The sequence below is a fragment of the Vanessa tameamea genome, chromosome 6 (genome assembly GCF_037043105.1).
Source record: "Vanessa tameamea isolate UH-Manoa-2023 chromosome 6, ilVanTame1 primary haplotype, whole genome shotgun sequence".
Classification (NCBI taxonomy): domain Eukaryota; kingdom Metazoa; phylum Arthropoda; class Insecta; order Lepidoptera; family Nymphalidae; genus Vanessa; species Vanessa tameamea.
In genome coordinates this window covers 4,811,005-4,831,439 of record NC_087314.1, presented here as the reverse complement: position 1 = coordinate 4,831,439, position 20,435 = coordinate 4,811,005, and the positions used below count along the sequence as shown (strand labels likewise).

The 20,435-nt window shown below is 31.2% G+C and overlaps 1 protein-coding gene across 1 annotated transcript in view; it reads right to left on the bottom strand.

The window, feature by feature from the left end:
- Positions 1 to 1,179: 1,179 nt before the first annotated feature.
- Positions 1,180 to 20,435, bottom strand: part of LOC113393265 (very long chain fatty acid elongase AAEL008004-like) — a 39,246-nt gene continuing 19,990 nt past the window's right edge. Inside the window, exons 2-7 of the mRNA XM_026630059.2 lie at positions 13,815 to 13,880; positions 4,434 to 4,624; positions 3,959 to 4,039; positions 3,366 to 3,528; positions 2,544 to 2,680; positions 1,180 to 1,581 (exon numbers count right to left, since the gene is read on the bottom strand). Of these exons, the coding sequence (XP_026485844.1) occupies positions 1,360 to 1,581; positions 2,544 to 2,680; positions 3,366 to 3,528; positions 3,959 to 4,039; positions 4,434 to 4,624; positions 13,815 to 13,880 (860 nt within the window). The 3' untranslated portion in view covers positions 1,180 to 1,359. The remainder of the gene's footprint in view (positions 1,582 to 2,543; positions 2,681 to 3,365; positions 3,529 to 3,958; positions 4,040 to 4,433; positions 4,625 to 13,814; positions 13,881 to 20,435) is intronic.

The window sequence follows — 20,435 nt, the reverse complement described above, 5'->3', positions numbered from 1 at the left end:
CAATATTTATATGCTTGGAACTTAATATTATAGGATGTTATAATAGTTTAGGATGCTGAATGAATAAAATTGGTTTATTTTCAAAATATTTTATTTATTTTTTTACTTAAAAATAAAACAAGTCTTTAAAATGATATTGCTATGAAGATTCAGACGGCTTATATAATGTCTTTGTTCCCAAAAACAAATATTTACTGTATTACAGCGTTTAAAATAATAATATAAATTACATTCAAGAAATTATTTGACGTAAGATGATTTAACATTAATTAAATAAAGATTCATGCAATGTCTCGTATAACGCGTATATTCGTGGATTTGCCTTTAAACACGGCTATGTGCATATAGCTCTCACTTCATGTTTCTCTGCTGAAAGTTTGCGCGTTTTAAAGCGTGCACAATTATATTAGTCATGGTACTGCACGGATTTTGTTTTGGGCATTAAAACGCTGATCATTAAAGTTTAATTAAGCAAAAGTTGAATCTTCAATGTGTATAGCTTGGTAATAAATATATTCGATGATAATTTTGCACATTGTTTGAAATGTAATTTTTATGAAAATAAATAGTGTTTCTCTCAGTATTTTTATTTATATTTTTAGTCGTATTTAATCGAATTCGTAATAAATCAAATGTTAATACTAAGCCTAAGCTAGAATTGTGGTTGTCAGATTATTTTTTTAAGGATTTATTTATTTCTAACAATTTTATCAATCACGATCTAAGCCTTAAAACTATTTATTATTGTTTAAGATTGCACTTTATAGACAGTAACAATTTTGATCAAAATCTTTAGGAAAACTAGATATTTTATGTGATATAGAAATCAATCAATTAAACGCGCAAACTGTGAAATTGTCCTTTAAAATATTTGTAACTGTAAAATACCATATAGATGAGTGACGTTGTCTGTGGCTAAAAATGGCAGGATTACCTTATACTAAAACAACCATTTATCATATTCTTGTAGCAAACTTACATTATCGGAGTCCTGAATCATACATTATTCGTATTATTTACAACTGTACTAACTTACATTTAAATGATAAAATGTTTGTTCAGAAAATGTTGTTATTTTACGCTTATAACAAAACGGGGCAAATATGTAACTCATCTGAATGGTAAATAAAAAAAAAAAACAAACTTTGACAGTTTAAAAAATATTGAATTCCATAATACTTAAAACTCAACACTTGCAATAAATTCATGATGTAATAAAACATTTGGAATATTGCCGAGAACCTTTACCTATTTGATATGAAAATCAGTCACCACGTCTGAATTGCTTAAATCTATTTAAAATATAATAACATAAAATCACATTTAAAATAACATTAAATTATTTGAGCACGTTATTCGCTAACAATCCTTTGACTTATTTTCAACTATCCTAGTGGTACTTGAATCATCTATACACTTTTCTTGATTACCCCCTTTAACGTAGCTCCTGTAGTAAAAGTTACCGAACATGTATAGGAACAAGCCCGCGTTGAGAGACAGTAGGAAATTGATGAACTTTGGATAATTACATTCATCGAACATAACGCTGAAGTTATGATAGAATATAATCATGAATTGAATCTGAAACGAGAAAATCACATAATTAACTTACTAGTTAACATTTCCAATGTAAAATAAATATCAACATTTGCAAAAAAATTAAATAATATAAACGTTATATATCTATGAGTCTTCTGATCACATGATGAAGTCGAAATCGAGAGAAAGTGAGTAGTGAATCTCTATACTGTATACTCTATAAGTGAAGAGGAAACTTTGTATCAAACTTTTAACCACATTGCAAGTAAAGAGATCAAAACTTGCAAACCAATATCGCATTTTATGACACTTTCCTGTTTTTTTTTTTTTTAATGTATTGTAATAAGGACAAAGTTTAGTAATGCTCAGCCTTTTTTTTGTCTGTTGTAATTTTTCAATGACTTGTAAATTATTAAACAGGAAACAAAATTTATATAGTTGCAGATTATCTCCACAATATTTTCGAATTTTGAACCTAATTAAGACACGCAAAATGAAAATTATAAATATATGTACTCCAGTTTCGAAATAGTTTATTAAAAGTCAATGTAACAATTTAGCTTTAATAACGATGGTGATTGATCATTGTACCGTAGAAGACTACAACGATGGTGAGACGACCATCACGAAAGTTTAAAGTGTTAGCTTCTATGATTTTCAAAAACAAACACGTATTTGATTATATTTAAATAAAAGGGTAGACATTAAATTTTGTGGCGAGTATTATGAACGTACCTTAAATATTAAACAAACTCATTCCGTTAATAGGTTACGCCACGTCATAAAAACAGACTATCTTAGATAGTTCATACATATAGTTGTCGTTGATAATAATAAACTTCAGTCACTATATACATATATTTTTAATTAGTTTGAAAAGGAAGTCCTGAATATATTTTACCAGCAAATTACTATATGGGCTGAATTATTGTTCTTAGATATGATAACGATGCTATAAATACAATTAATAAATTCAAATAATTTGTTAAATAAAATTAACCTACCAGTTGCATGGTGGTTAGGTGCTTCTTCCACCAAATGTACTTCTGGTATTGCGGACCAAGACCCGATATGAGATAGTAAGTGTACATGATGATATGGATGAATGAGTTGATTACACCAAGAAGGGTTCCGTGGCCACCTGAAAGATACAAACGTCAATAATTTAATTAAAATTCGTCTTATTGTGTAGTAGTTCTAGAATTTTCATTGAATATTGGTTTCATCAATGGTAATATAAATTAAATTTGCTTTGATTTTTCTAAAGAGTAAATTTTATTAAAATATACATAACTGACAATAATGTAGAAAAAATACGAGAGCACTTATTCTGGTTTAGTTGTGTATATATTTTTTTTAATTTTCATAATCGTTTTATCAAGCAATGGCTAGCTTCAATAAGATCTTATAACAAAGATCTTTGGAAAAGAATCGTGAGAAAATCTACCTATGTCGGATGAATTCCTGCCAAATATTTAACTATCAACTCGCACTGGAGGAACGTCGTGGAATAAGGACAATAACCTCTGCTTTAAGACCTTTAATTACGAGAACAGTTGCAGGGACATATTTACGAGCCTAAGTTAAATCAAATAAAAAATTGTACTAAAGGTATTGCTTATTATTTTTACATGAATCCACAAAAACAATTAAAACTCACCTTTTAATAATATAACTATGGTATGGGGTACTATTAGTGGAATTCATTAGTATACACGTGCTTGTTTTAATGTAATCTAATCTAATAAGGGCTTAATAAAGGATGTAACGTAATGCGAATAGCCTCGTCCCAACCATATTATGTTTAATTAAATATTTAATCTCACCTGGTAGGAATTTGACGCCGATCCAAGCGCAAATTGGCATCATTGTGTGATGGTAAAGATGCAAAAATGATATCTGTTTATTCTTTTTTCTTAGTACGAAGAATATTGTATCCAGTAATTCAACTATCTTTGCAAAGAAGTACCACCAGACAGCTGCTGCCATCTTTAAGAAGAAAAATAATAATAGTAAATAATTATTTGTCCGTCATATAAGGCTTCAGATCGAGAGGTCCTAACAACCAAATCCGGACCAGGCAATTAAAGAAACATTGAGTATTTCCGTTGGCTTTTTACTAGCAGCTCGAAGTTTGGATGTCACACTGCCTTACCTCGGTTGGTGCGTAAAGGTGTTGGACCTATATCTGGACGTCTCCGGTTGTATAAGACTGCCGTCCCATCGAATAATAAGAATGAACAAACAAAGAATGTGTTTACACTTGTGCACTTGTTGTAGCCGAGTCCTCATTCGTATTGGCCAACGTTGTCTAATAAAATTGGTCAAATACACAATCATCATCGTTTTATAGAATTAAAAATCACTGTGAGAAAAAGTAATATTATTTCTCTTTAAATGTGTGAAAATGTATACATACTCGTTGAGCTTTTGGGCTATCTGAATAATCCACCGGTTGACAGGAATAGTTGTAGTCATTCCACCAACCGGAAGCTAAACCCTAGAAATAGAAGGCAATTTACAAATGTGAAATATAAAAATAGTTATAGTTTTTATAGTGGCGAGAAATATTGGTTTCAGTGGTATATTCGACCTGTGAATCTCGTGAACAAGACATTCGTAGATAATGTCGAAATATCGAGCTCCACCAAATAAAAATAAAAAACATGGTAAATATCCCGTTTTAAATACTGTTAGTAATAAAAATAACCATGTTAATTTAAAATCACTATATTATATATTTTTTTAGTAATTTAACTCTCAAGTGTACTACCCAACTACTAGAAATGTTTACAACGTTTTCTATCTCTCATTATTCATCAGTGATACTGGTTTATGTAAGAATAATTATAAAAGGGGGACATTAATTTAAAAAACTGCTTTATAGAACTTACCTCATAAACCAAAAATATGCTTAACAATATTTGTGAAATGTTGTAAAAAACAATGGTATTCTTCAAGGAGTAGGGCTTCCGATCCCTCATGTATCGAGGGCCAACTGAAGTACAAAAGTATAAGTACGTGGCGAGAAGTGTGATCAGGGGACCAGGGCCGGACATCAGCCACCAGTTTTCCGTTCGAGGATCTGAAATAAAAGAACAAGATCGTATGAAATAGATTATAACACAAAGTGACCTACAACCTTGATAATGATTCTTGATATTTTGAAGGCACAATACATGAGATGAATTATTTATACAAATTCAGTATATTCAGTGGTATTTGTTTGGACTCGCAAACATCGCTTAAGTTTCATAAGCGCTTAATAACCGGATATTATTCGTATAATAATATTGTATTTAAATAGAAAATGTAGGTAATTGTATTTATATTTTAACAAAACATATAAAATTTAAGTAGATATTATTATATTACGTCTTATAACTTATAACATTATTTTATTATTTGGCTTTACTTCATCCCCTTCGTTGATCTTCCGTGGACGAAGACCAACAAGGTCTTCCTTGGTTTTTTTATGGTATAGGTTGGCGGACGAGCAAATGGGCCACCTGATAGTAAGTAGTCAGTATCGTCCATAGACAATGGCGCTTTAAAAAATATTAACCATTCCGTATATCGCCAATGCGTCGCTAACCTTGGGAACTAAGATGTTATATCCCTTGTGCCTGTAGTTATACTGGCTCACTCACCCTTCAAACAGGAACATAACAATACAGAGTAAGGCTGTTTGGCGGTAGGATATCTGATGAAAGTAACCTGTAAAGTTTTCGTCCACATTGGGCAACAAATCTCATCTGTTGCTCATTGTCCAAAATCTCCTCTGGTATTTTTAGGCATTAGTATTAGCAAAAGTTGACTCTTTACTAAGTTATAAAAACTCGAATGCGAATTATAATTTGTATCATATACACGTGTCGAGGCGTGATATTTGTATAAGATATTCAGAGAAACCGACATCGATATCATAAAGCTATCAAATCGGACATCTTGTGAGTCACATCAATAACGATGATAAATAAAATTGCACTTATTCCGTAGTGTTTTTTATGTCAATGTCAACATTGTTTATTAGTTGGTTTATAATAAGGAAACATAAAAATATTTTACACCAATATGTTATAGCACCGTAACATTTACGAAGTGCCGGCTCATTGAAAATAAATAAACTTTTAAAAATGTTTACAAATACTGATTCAGTAAGAATTGATTTCGTATTTCGCTCCTAAAATATTGACAACCGACTTATGGTGACGCGCCATTATGATTTTGTAATATTTATAGTCAACTAGCGGCCCGGTACGTGCTTCGCTACGTATAAAGTGATATAATACAAAATAGAGTTAGAACATCGATTAATTTCTTAAAAAAATATATTTACTTAATTGCTAGCTATTTAAAAAAATAATTAATTAATTTTCCATTATCGTTAGGTGATACAACGGATATCCGTCATTGCCCGTTATTGTGTCTGAAGTCAATTGCCTTGGGTATCGTTTCGAACACTTTCCCTCAATCATAAATGGCGAATTCATATTTAGTTCACCGCACGGACCATGTATCATGTTTTTAACGACAACGTGAAATAACTCTGGATCAACAGTTTGATCGGGAATTTCAACTAATGCGTTATGCTGATGGAAAAACCATTGTAGCTCTCGAATAATTTCTCGTCTTGTATTAGAAACAATTGTACAACGTTGATCCAATTCACGATTTTCATCACCAATAAAATAAATTTGCAAAAAATGATGATCAGCGTCGGGGTACGGCAATAACGAACCAACTTGATGATAAATCTGGCCCTGAATCTCTTACATGTATGCAATTTTAGGTTGTTGGATAAGAATTTTTAAAACTATCGAATACTTTATGATTAAGATTCATATAAATATGGGACAATCCAGTTGAAGTATTTACCTTAAACGTCGGCATGAAATTATGTCTAATAATTTTAGTAGCACCAAAAGAAGTCATTTGAAATGCCGAATTGTATTGTTGAAAATGACTCAAAAAATGCTTCGATGTTTGAGATATCCCAAATATTAATGAATATAATGGTTCGGGTGGAATTTCTAATGCTGGCAATCTAACTTTGCCATTAGCACAACACATGCCGGGCGTTTCACCTGAAAATTTTGCCGCACCACAATGTGGACATATTACGTCCATCATTCCAATGTATCCGTACATACTATAATCAATCTGACTGTTGTAATTAAAAGAAGCACACATCGTTACAGTCAAAGTAGCACGACGTATTCGTGATCGCCGTGGAAGATTCAGTACAGGAACAGGGTCAGCAGATCTATTTCGTGCACTATGTTCACACTGCGATGCATTAGCTTGTGTGCGTTCATCTGCAGTCTGTGGTCGTCTTTGTGATGTTGTTCGCCGACCTATATTTGCTCGTCTGGCTCGTGGCATTGATCCTTCATCCTTCATATACAAAAGAAAAAATGAAATTGAAAACAAATTGCTACATTAATAGTGGTGTATCAGTATTTATACATGTGTGTCCGGAAATATACGGGATGAAATATTGGTGGTTATTTTCCCGCAAGATATCGATTCAGTTTCGTGTAAAAATAAAAATACAAAAGGAGTAGGTATTGACTACTAAATCAATTCTTTGCGGGGAAACAAACAACAAAATTTCACCCTGTACCTATTGTAATGTTCACACGTAAGGTCGATTTACCAATTAAATAAAATAAATATTATTATAATATTTAAATATCAGCTCGCTGTGCACACAAACCGTCTTCACCGCGCGCCCATTTTAAATATTCTCTTTTCCCGCGCTTTTGCGATGTGTGTCACTCGAGATGACAGATGCATAAATTCACAGATAATATATATTTATATAAAATATAAAACTAATACTAATGAGTATGTTATTATAGATCTGTGTACACTACACCTATATAACTGCATTCGTTGTTAATGTATAAAAAAATGTCAATAAAATAATCCATTACAAAATAATAAAATACACAGCAATATGTTTTTTTCAAATTAAGAAAAACACATACATGTAATCACTTCAACAGTTCAAAACTTACCGTTTGTGTAAATGCGTTTGACAATTTAATTCAAATAAAGCCTGCTGACTACATGAAACACCGACAGCGCACTAAAAAACTGAGTAAAATTTAAAAATTGAATGTACACGCTACTTTTAAATCGACAAACGTAAATAAATATTTATATGATTTTAGTTTTTAAATAGCTAACAATTAAGTAATACATTTTTTTAAGAAATTAATCGATGTTCTAACTGATTTTTGTATTATTTCTAATGACAGCTCAATCATTTTTAAAATAAGAAATTGTGTTACATGCCAGTATTTAATGCTATGCCATGGGTTATTTGGAAATAATAAATTGAATTAAGACGTATTACCTATTGAAACTGGTGGATGAGTGTACTTATTTTTAATTGATACTTACTTTTAATTTGACAGATTCTCCATTAACAAAATGACACATTTATTGAAATCATTTGTTACAAAAAATGTGATAAATGAAGAACCACTCAACCGATTTTGTGAAAACTTCACATAAACCATCTACTAAATAGTCCAAACAAACCCTGAAAATTTGGTTTGGATAGATGAGCCCGTTCTTAAGTTATAAAGTTACAGCGAAAAATGCTAGTTATTTTTATATATAAGATAAGTTAATTTTATAATAAGTTAGTATGTCACATTCTGATATTTCACTTTCGTGTTCTTCGGTGAGTTTCGACTTTCTCTTTACGGAAAATCTTTTAAAATATAATCTTACTAATATTATATATACAAATGTGTGGGTGATCTCAATGAAATATATATTACAGTCTGGAATAGTACATAGGTTCATTTGTATTGTGATAAAATGTAATTTCATATCAAATGTAAGTTGCAAACAGCGAACAATAATGCGGATATAACTCTGAAAAATCAGAAATGCGTGGCGTGAGATCGATTTTTTGTGTTGCAGTCCAATAGTCTCAACATTAGTAAAATGTGTGTCGTGGATACATGATCGAAGGTTTGATAAAATTTAATTTTTAAATTTAGAATACAAAATCAAATGTCAAAGCGATTAATTAATAGATTCAAAATCGTAGAGATTACGACAACGAAAAGTTAACAGAAAAAAAAAAGTTTTGAAACGTCGTTCTTCAAACCGAAACGTGTATATTAGGATTATATTGATTGTTTGAATTAGCTAAAAGAATGATTTGAATTTGATTGGATGAAGTCGATGATTGACCGTCAAATCTTTTCATAGTGCGCTTCCATTTAATTCTAATATGTCGAAGTGTATATCGCGTATAGCAATTTTTTATAGATGTGCATATAATATAAGTTACAAAACAATCAGTAGGCTTTCATAGAATATTCGCTATGAACGTAATCGTAAGTTTTTTAACTGTTAATAGTTTACCAGTGGGTAGCACGCGAAACTTCGCGTTTATTCAACAGATTTTTACAAATTTCGAAACCCGAAAACCGTCAAACTCCAAACTGACGACTTCAGTTCGTATGATTTACATTTGTTTTTTAACACAGCCTTAGCGCCGCTCTCTACCCGGCCAGTAACTTTTTTCCGCACTCTTAAATTAATTCTTTATTAAATCGCAACAATTTAGTAAATTGCCATATAGAATCCTCTTTAATTTCCTGCACATATACGGCGGGAGTTCTTCGAAAAAGGACCATAACCGATCTTCTAAGAACAGCTATCGCCCCATAATCCCTGGGACAAAAATCGGCTTACGCTATTAACATATAAGATTACTTGTACTTATACAGTATTAATATTTTATTTATACAGTAGTTAAGTGGCTAGTTTACAATGCTAAAGATTCGAAATCTTGGTTTAAAGATATCGGCTTAACTGGCATTAAACTCAGTAGTAGTGCGGACGTTGTTTCGTTTAACGTTCGGGCGTGTCAGAATCAGATCGTGTTGGAACTTTGTCGTTCCATCGGGCTACCGTCACTCCAAACCCCTCATATATTGAATAGTTGCATATATTATGTGTATAAGAAGATCATGAATAATTCGTAAAATTATCACGTTCCTAGCAAATAGTACACAACGCTGTAGTTGTGAATACAAATCGTATTATTATATATTGACCATAAACAATGATTCTGATGATACTATACCACCGGCCGAGAAAATCTTCGGATAATTTATTTAGATATGATATTTATTTATTTAGATATGTATCTTGCTTATCTATAGCTTTTAAATTGACACTTTAATAAACCGGACAATTGACGACCTCCGTGGTCGAGTAGTGTGTACATCGGTTTTCATGGGTACGCCACTCCGAGGTCCCGGGTTCGATTCCCGGCCGAGTCGATGTAGAAAGAGTTTAGTTTTCTGTGTTGTCTTGGGTCTGAGTGTTTGTGGTATCGTCGTTATTTCTGATTTTCCATAACACAAGTGCTTTAGCTACTTACATTGGGATCAGAGTAATGTATGTGATGTTGTCCAATATTTATTTATTTATTTATTTATTTATTTATTATTATTAATTATACTAACTTACTACTTATTAAATTTGTTAATTCATGATATATAAGTTATGAGCGATTGAAATGAAAACGAAATTTAGAATACAAATTCCAAATTTACTACCGAGATAATGTATTCATTGAGTAAATTTTTTAAATACATTATTTTCATATAAATACCTATGCGTGCATCTTAATCGATGATTGCGGGTTCAAACCCAGGCATGCACCAATGAATTTCCATCTGATTATTTTGTGTTTATAATTCATCCCGTGCTCGGCGGTGAAGGAAAACAGCGTGAGGAAATCCATGTGTCTAATTTCAACGAAATTCATGTGTATCCACCTACCCACATTAGAGCAGCGTGGTGGAATATGCTCCAAACCGATTCCTCAAAGGGAGAGGAGGCCTTAGCCCAGCAGAGGGAAATTTACAGGCTGATTATGTTAATGTTACATATATTGTTATATAAATGTATTGATTTATTTTTTATTTAATCATAAACTTGAGATTTCGCAATAATAAGACTTCGTGCGTTATAAATCCTGCACGTTTGTTTTTATAATAGGTCTTATTGAAAGTTTTAATTACAAAATACGCTCAATGCGCCATACAGGTACGTGGCGAACAGCATTTTAAATAAAATGTCAACGAAATTCGCGTATATTACTTCCAGAACACTATCTGTAATCCTCGATGATTAGTAGCCTAGATTTGTACCGATTTGTACATTCTTGCAAAAGGACGAGATCAAATAACGTAATACATATTATGTATTACTAATAATAAACAGCTCGATTTATTAATAACGGATACAATTATAATAACGGATGTAATTGCAACTATATAAGTAAGAAAACATTATATTATTCAATAATAACGACGAGAACTTACGGATGGCGGGATAACAGTGTTTATATGTTAAAAAAATATATATAAAAATTTTCAAGTATCTTTCATCGACCGATATCCTGTTTAAGCAAGCGATCCGTTTTTAACGTCAGCCTCGTGTTATTTTAGTACTACTAGATATAGTGTACTAGAATTTCGAAACATCGAATTCGAAAAATCAGAATTGCGTCCCTTTTTGCATTGCAGTCCAAGTCTCAATTTTAGTATTATATTTTCCTACATATCAGTATTATGTAGGAACGAGATCGGAGGTTTGATAAATTATCATTTTAAATTTAGAATACAAAAATCAAAGTGTCATTTTAGTACTTATTTACAACAAGTTATTTTTATTTACAGTAACGTTTAATATTGTTATGTTATTTTATATGTGTGTGTTTAAAATTAATATGTTAATTGTTAAATTTAAACAACGGTGTGTTACTGAACGTTCCAAATTGCGCGTAAATTTAAGTAAATACAATAATATTATAACTTGTGTTAAGTTAAGTTGCACCGATATCGTTAAAAATCATGTAATGTAACACGATTTAAATTTAAAAAATCGAGATGGCCCAGTGGTTAGAACACGTACATCTTAACCGATGACTTCGGGTTCAAACCCGGTCAAGCACCACTGAATTTTCATGTGCTTAATTTGAGTTTATAATTCATCTCGTGCTCGGCGGTGAAGGAAAACTGCATGTGTCCAATTTCAACGAAATTCTGCCACATGTGTATCCACCAACCCGCATTGGAGCAGCGTGGTGGAATATGCTCCAAACTTTCTCCTTAAAGGGAGAGGAGGCCTTAGCCCAGCAGTGGGAAATTTACAGGCTGCTGATGAAATTAAATTAAAAAAATGATTATGTAGGCAAGACGTGAAAACGCAACGAACATACTTACTTCTGCATTTATAATATTAGTTAAAATTTTACTTTTAAAACATAAACTTTGTGTTACACATTATACACATACCGGAGGCGTAAAATACTTTTTAAATTAAGCAATATTAAAGTATCCTTAATTAAAGTAATTCCCGAGCAAGTTAAATTGTCACTTTCAATGTTGCAAGCTAATTCGTTGTGGTAAAAATACAAGGGCAAAAAACGATTATTACGATAATCTAGTAAATTAATATTCATTGCATTAATATAATTAAAATATTTTTTGCGATTATAACATCAGTATTAAAAATATACTTTTAATTTTACTGTAGCAACATTTGTATCACTAATGATACAAATGTTGCTACAACAAAATTAAAAGTGTCTTTATGATGTTCAAATTTTGTTTGAACGTTTGACAATTCGATTTATTATCCGAAATTATATTCTACTTTCAAATATACTCCACCCTTTTAAAATTATATGCAACTTTTTTAACGGCAAAGGAATATATTTTTCATCCAATATTTATTGGTGACAAATACAACATAATACAAATGTCCATTTTTAAAATAATCAGATCACGATTCTACGTGTCTTGCATGTTTGTATGTCTACGCGTTTTTTAATGTTCTTCTCTTAATTTCATTTGACATGTATGAACGCTTACTTATCAGTTCTCATAATGAAATTATTGACGTTTAACTAGGACTTATTTCGCTTTAATAATTTTCATCATCATCATCATCACTACTATGAAAAACACCAGTCTTTTTTTGTATATCTTGCATTATTAATAAAGTTACTGCTAGAAATATTATAAAATTTTATTACTATATATTTAAATATTTTGTTCTTATTATTATAAATAGTTAATTTTAACTCGTATTCCTGTTTTAATTACGATTATATGATAAAAATATTGAAGTGTTGTAATCTCAAATAGATTTACGAGACATTCATTTTATTTATAAAATCCTATATTAGTTATAATTACACATAATCATATTATCACACAAGTCATTATTTCACAAATTTATTCAATTTGTAGGCGTAGATAGATTGATAAAACAAACTATTTGATCGAATCATAAGAAGTTTCTTATCAAAAATATATGGAAATGATACAGGTATACAATCACACAATACACGGTCGACGATTGATTAATTAAATACAATCGAATCTCATCTGTGTTGTTTATGAATTGTGTCTCAAAAAGTTTGATTATAGAAAAATATATTTACGTACTAGATAAATATATTTTTCCGCCGACCGACCAATATCGCCGCAAGTCATTCACACTTACACACAAATACTTGTTTTTTTTCACATATAAATAACGATGGCGGGTAATATGTCTACGTTTCTATCATATTTCATCCATAATTAGCGGAAATATATAGATTTACATATCGATCGACTAACATAATCATAAATATAATCAGCCTGTAAATTTCCCACTGCTGGGCTAAGGCCTCCTCTCCCGTTGAGGAGAAGGTATGGAGCATATTCCACTACGCTGCTCCAATGCGGGTTGGTGGAATACACACGTGGCAGAATTTCGTTGAAATTAGACACATGCAGGTTTCCTCACGATGTTTTCCTTCACCGCCGAGCACGAGATGAATTATAAACAAATTAAGCACATGTAAATTCAGTGGTGCCTGCCTGGGTTTGAACCCGAAATCATCGGTTAAGATGCACGCGTTCTAACCACTGGGCCATCTCGGCTCCGATCCGACCGATCCGATCGACTAAATTACACGTCATTTCCGTAACAATGTATATGGAAATGACGTGAGTAGATTTGATATGTTTTACGATTAACGATTGACGAATATATGCTGCGAAATATGATCGAATCTCTACTCTTAATTATTGTGCTTTAATATACTTCTAAATAAATAATTTTATATAAATAGCTATCATCTTGCTGGACGATTGGTTTGAGATTTTATCTTAATATGACTTTCGATTTCGATAATCGCAATAAATTTAAATTATAAAATTATTTTTACTTACCACTGTTTCTCTCCATGAACCGTTTGTACGAATCTACAATAGACATGTTGTAACTTGATGCGGGACCTGTAAAAGAACAAAAACAATTGAATTTAAATTGACTAACGAGTCTCTTTTAAGATTCTTCCATCTATATTAATGATGTCTGAAAAAGGCATGTTTGTACAGCAAGCCATGAAAAAAAAATATTAAAACCGAAACTGAAAAAGGCAAAATTCTGAACATTTTTAAGCTTTATAAATGAAATTATAATAATTAATAAGAAGGTGTACTACAAGTATGTTTTATAATGTAACGGATTAACACATAACCGATGAAGCACGCGGTCCATTGTGGTGTGGCAACCAAAGCGAATTTGCATAAGCGTTTAATTTTGTATTCGCTTTTACAGTTTTATTTTATAATTTATTGCTTAGAGATAAATATAACACTCAAACAAATTTCAAATTATAAAATGGTTGATACATTGCAGAAACGAAACATTGCCTTATGAAAAAAAAAAATCGCTTCATTATGTTACAAAAAATACTAGATGAAAACCCAGTTTCGCTCGGGTAAATTAATAAAACTAATCAAATAAGGTTTATCCTTCACTTTTCATAAACGTTGATTTATAATTTATCGTGGATAAGGTTCCATTGAGTCTACCGTACTAATGCACGAAATTATTATTTAGAGCACACTTTCTGAACGCACCCGTAAATGTCAAAAATGGCCGCCCGTTGAATTGTCATGTCATTGATTTTTTACTCGTTTATACTAATTTTGCGGATAAGTATATGTTGTCGACTAAAAAATCATAATGAATTAACGATCTATAACTGTGGATAGGTTTCGATCGGGTCTGTCGTAGCCCTACACGAAATTATTAATATAGATTATGTTATTATGATTATAACTATAAACATTTTAAGAAAGATAAATAATAAAATCGTACACACAGCTTAAATTAATTACAATATAGTATTTTATTATATTAATTTATTTTATTCAATTTTTGCAAGTTTCCGACACATATTATTCGGAGGAAAAATAAAAAACGATCGTCGTACTTACAAGTTCAAGTCTGAAGAAATCAGAGGCTCAATTCAAGTACGTAGACCTCCTTTTTGAAGCGATTGTTCACAGAACAAGGTCAAACAGTAACTACTCTCACCGCCGATCGAAAACGACGATTTCAACTCAAATTAAATTAAATTAGTCGATTATGAAAATAGTAATTATACTCCAGATGCGTAATAAAATGAATGCTTGCGATTTTACGCAATGTAATTATAAATGTGGCCATTTGACTAATTATGTTAATTATGACATCAATCCTTATACGCTATCCGTATTGGTTTCACACGGGCAGAAAAAGCTTATACTTAAAACTTTTGTTTTATAGATAAGACTGACATACGATTATTTTTAGGTCTAGGTACCTTTTCTTATGCAGAACAATCCACCACAATTTTATCCGTGTGTTGTTTTGCGTAACTTAGGAATGTATAGAGGTCACACATACAAACGTTGATTTTTAATTTTATAGGTGTCATGTCGAAAATTATTTCCAACAATTTCACATCACTCAAAATAATTTTAAATGTTTACTTAAATTTTTATATACCTATGTAGCCATCGTACTTGATTATACAGGGTATATAATGTATGCTGTGACGTTCGAACAAACAAACAAACAGCATGAAACTTGCTTTTGTCCACCTTCGCCACCGCGCGTTTGCTTTTTGTCGGTACATAGAAAAATATATTTTGTTTATTGACGTAACACTTTGTTTTGTAAATTTTACTGTTAATTTATTTATTGATTTTAAACAGTCGTAAAATCTTGCAATAACATTAATTTCAATATTTCATCTATTTGGAAACCCAGGAGTCCCGTGGTGCACGTTTTTAGCTCAGAAGATATTCTTCTAAATATCAAGATTATCTTTTCCATAAAATTAGAAGATAATAATAATAATGAAGTTTTAATTAACATAGACTTTTATCCTTTAATAAAAGCTGCTTCTGAGCGAACTGCGTTAGTCATCATTTACTCACCACAAGTATTTGCAGGTTCAGTAGACCAGAGATTAAACGAAAGCATTATGTACTTCTCCAGGTCAAACACCTTTCAAACTCCGAGATCCTACAGAGAATTACTTGACAGAAAGAATGACGTTCGTTGACCCAATCAGGAGTTTGTGCTAGAGCCTTTGGGACCCGGAGGCTCGTCCTTATAAACGAGACGAGGAAGTTGGAGAAGGAAAATAATAATGATAACTTTCATTTGCTCACCGTAGTGGAGAGCAGGCATATTTGTATTGAGGCTAGCTGTTATTTTACGAAATAAAGAACATCATTTCCATACGGTTGAAGTATAAAGAATAATCATAATAGAGTTAATGAAAATTTATGTTCCAATTGATGACAAGGTTATTTAAAGGTTAAACACCATTGCATCAAACTGAGATAAAGCAAGCACAACACGAACTCTCTTGAGGTGACGCGACATCGTTGTGATCAAGATAATATTTTACGTTTTCATTATTTATCCAAAGGTCAGCTCCAGTCTACGAGCAAAACAAGACAATGTGAAAACGATTTGAGTTATCGACAACTTTAGGTTAAAGTAGATAAAATCCTGCATATATAACTTTGTTTTCTGCAATAAATAAATAACCATGTAGTTTAATAATAAACGCAATAAATTTAGTAAATTTCATTTGCGACAAAGAAAAAGAAGGAGCAGTTGATAGTCACACCACAACTGGCTTAATACCACTGGCCAAATATGGTGACGTTCTCCCAGCTCAGGATGATAAATGTACAAAGCTAGTCATTTTATGTATTTTTGTATTGCGTGCCTCCAGACACCAGACACTAAGTAATACTGAAATACTGAGAATATGAGAAACAGTTATATAACTTCTGATTTGTTTACACTCTTCACGTGCTAAATTCTCATCATATTTAATGTATTAAACAAACGTTAGATCTTCGTGTCAATAAGATGATTAAATTAAACAGCTTCAATCCGCAAAGTTCAATGAATTTTAGTCTATACACAAGACGCATAGAGTACATATTTATTTATTTCAGTAATTCTGTTAAATTCGTAAGTAAAATCTATATTTAATTTACTATTTATGGTACATGTGATATCGTTTTCGGTAGCATCCGCGACGTTTTGTTAATATTCGTCCAAACAAATTCAATGTCACGATTAAACAATAACATTAAACAATAACATGAACCATGTTTAACGCTTTGATATAACTTTTAACGTAACAGATAAATATAACTTAATTGTATGTAAATATATATATTTTTTTATCAGGAAACTTTGTTTTATGCAATTTAACGGTTTTTTTTGAGCCATTTTTAAATATTTTCATATGTATGCAAACAGTCGTAATTATTTCGTAAAGCGATTAACGCTTTTACAAAATAATTATTTCCGTAATTGCTTATTTATAGAACGAGACCGCCGATATGGCCCAGTGGCTAGAACGCGTGCATCTTAACCAATGATTTCGGGTTCAATCCCAGGCAGGCACAACTGAATTTTCATTTGCTTAATTTGTATTTATAATTCATCTCGTGCTCGGCGGTGAAGGAAAACATCGTGAGGAAACCTGCATGTGTCTAATTTCAACAAAATTCTGCCACTTGTGTATTCCACCAACCCGCATTGGAGCAGCGTGGTAGAATATGCTCCTACCTACTAAACCTTCTCCTCAAAGGGAGAGGAGGCCTTAGCCCAGCAGTGGGAAATTTACAGGCTGCTAATGTAAAAATGTAAACAAGAACGAGACACTCTTAGTTATAAGGTAAAGGTATGTACATATATTTAGATGTACATTTAGATGAATAATAAGTACATTGAATTGCAAGCATGTAAATTTGTTATTTTTAAAATTTTTGATATAAATACATTCAAAATCGTTTTCGTCGACATTTACTACGTAGAAATGAAAACAATTTTAAAGTCGTATCTTAGTATGTCAAATGTATTTTGTTTTTTGTAATAGAGTTACCTAAATAAGTGGGCTGAATGTTCACCAGACAAAAAGTTACTACAACCACCCGTGGTTTCATCACATTATGTAATACTAGATGGTTACATCAGGGGGCTTGCTGATGTATTACCGTCTTTTATGGATTGAGCATGTTCTTTCCTTGAAGGTCAGGTTAAGTTAGTTAGTTAGTGAGGATATATCGGATTTACCAAACCGATATGACCTGACGAGGCAACTTTTTGCTTTAAAAATCGCTCAGTTGTGGATCACCATGATTGAAATAACTCATATATTCGCTGTTCGTATGCATGTTCACGTATTTATTCGGAAGCACAATTCGAATAATGCCTGTATATGAACTCAATATGTTATATAAAATCAAAATATACCTACATACTTAATTAAATTAACCCATTTTTAGCTATATATATATATATACTTTATCATTTTTTTTATATCTTTTCATACAAACGAAGTGCTTCTTGCACAGAGAGCAAAATAAATAGCGTTTCAAAAATAGATACATCATAACTTTTCTTAATATAAAAGATCTATTCATTGCTTGTTGTTACTAAAGACTATTTAATGCAGATGCATATATCTTATAGAAAACAGTGGATTGCTATGGAAATTACTAGAAAAATAGCTGTCAGCTATATGCAGTGATTAAGCATAAAAAATAATATATTGTATTACATAGTGTTTTCTAGAATTTAAATAATTCTCATTTATTATAAACTCAATTTATAATACATAAGTCTTACAGTTACACTTTCGTTAACCGCTACACGTTCATTACGTTTGACATTAAAATTAATAACAAATTTACTTAAATAATGTAATATTCGGTAGACCATTCTTGGATATAGACGTATACAAAAAGTAATACCAATATTTTATATACTACAAGCAGATTAGTTAAACGTGATATTATGTAGTCTATAACATGTCCCAATAAATGGGCTATCTAACGTAAAAAGTTTTATCCAAATTAGTCTGGTGAATTTTGAAATGAGCGAGTTCAAATGTACAGATTCTTCAGATATATTATCTATAAAAAAAATGATAAGTTTGTTTTAGTATATGTAACATGTGTTAAATTGTCTTGCGAATGAGATAATCCATTTGTCACTTACGTCATTAATTTCACCACATAGTATTTTTTACAATTAAAAAAAAAAAGAATGAAAAAATTTAAACATCCAAACATTTTAGATTTTTTTAACAAATAGGCTGAATATTTCATAACGTTTACGTAAAATACAAATAATTGTTAATAATTATTATATTAAAATACTTTATAAACGAAAACATTTAATTTTGTAAAAAATAACAAGATAAAAGTAATTCAATAAACATGCACCATTGTTATATAGTAATAATTTGTGTTGAAAGTTACAGAGAAATGAAGTTTTAATGTTTTTATGAATAAAAAAACATTAAGAGTATTTTTCGTCATTTAATTTAAAAACTAAGATACTTTTCTAATATATAAGTTTTATTTTTATAAAATATTTATAAGAATGACAACTGTTTTTGTAGCTTATTTCGAAAAAGGTATTTCTCATTTGAAGTTACACATTCGGCGTTTTAATAAAATATAACTATACTCTAGTCACCTCGCACACATTGAGACATCTTGTAAGCACGAACGTCACTCACTCATACTAATGCACGCCGATATTAATTTCGCTCGGAAGGGCGCGCCTTTGTATTAGTATAGACTCTATAACCACGCGATGGATATCGTTTGAACGTATTAGAGATATTACATAGACTATTCCTGTGTTTGCTTAAGCGCTACCAACTGTATGCACGGTGGGTTATCCCATTTTAAATATATCAAGATCAAACAGAGTTTTTCAAATATTAGAGGTTACTTGGTTTTTGGGAGGAAAAAAAATAAAAATCCTTTAAAAAACTACCTTTGTTATTCTGCAAAGACAAATAAGACTCCAAATTAGGTAAAATATTAACTGTCCATCATGGAAATTTTCGTCAAAATCGGTTCAGCCGTTTTGGAAATTAGCCGGGACGAACAGACGGACCGACTAAAATATTTGTTTTATGTTTTGAGTATCATGTAAAAATTTATGCGCATTTATTAACTTATATATAGATTTTTTTTGTTATTACCAACAGACACTTTAATTATTTATATATATACATAATTATGTTGTTTCGCAAATATATACATATATTATACGCGATACGTTGACCTTCCGTTTTAACATAATTAAATACATGATATAGAATTATGTATGTATGCAGTTTTGACTAATATTAAAATATTCGTTTACAATAAAACATATTTAATTTCAGCACTAATGAATTTTTATATATAAATTTGTTAACTTTATTTAAGTTTTAAATTTCCTAATGTACTATTTTGATATGTTTGTCTGAATTAAAAACGTGCCTTCAAACGAGGCGTGAAGAGGTATCTTGCGGGCTGGCATGGCGAGGGTGACTGGTGCAGCTCATTCTAGCTGACTGTACTAGTCGTTTTCGCGTTTGGACTCCACTTCCACTTACCATCAGGTGGAGTGGAGTCATATGTCTCATCATCATCATCATGTTCCGGTTTGAAGGATAAGTGAGCTATTGTAACTACAGA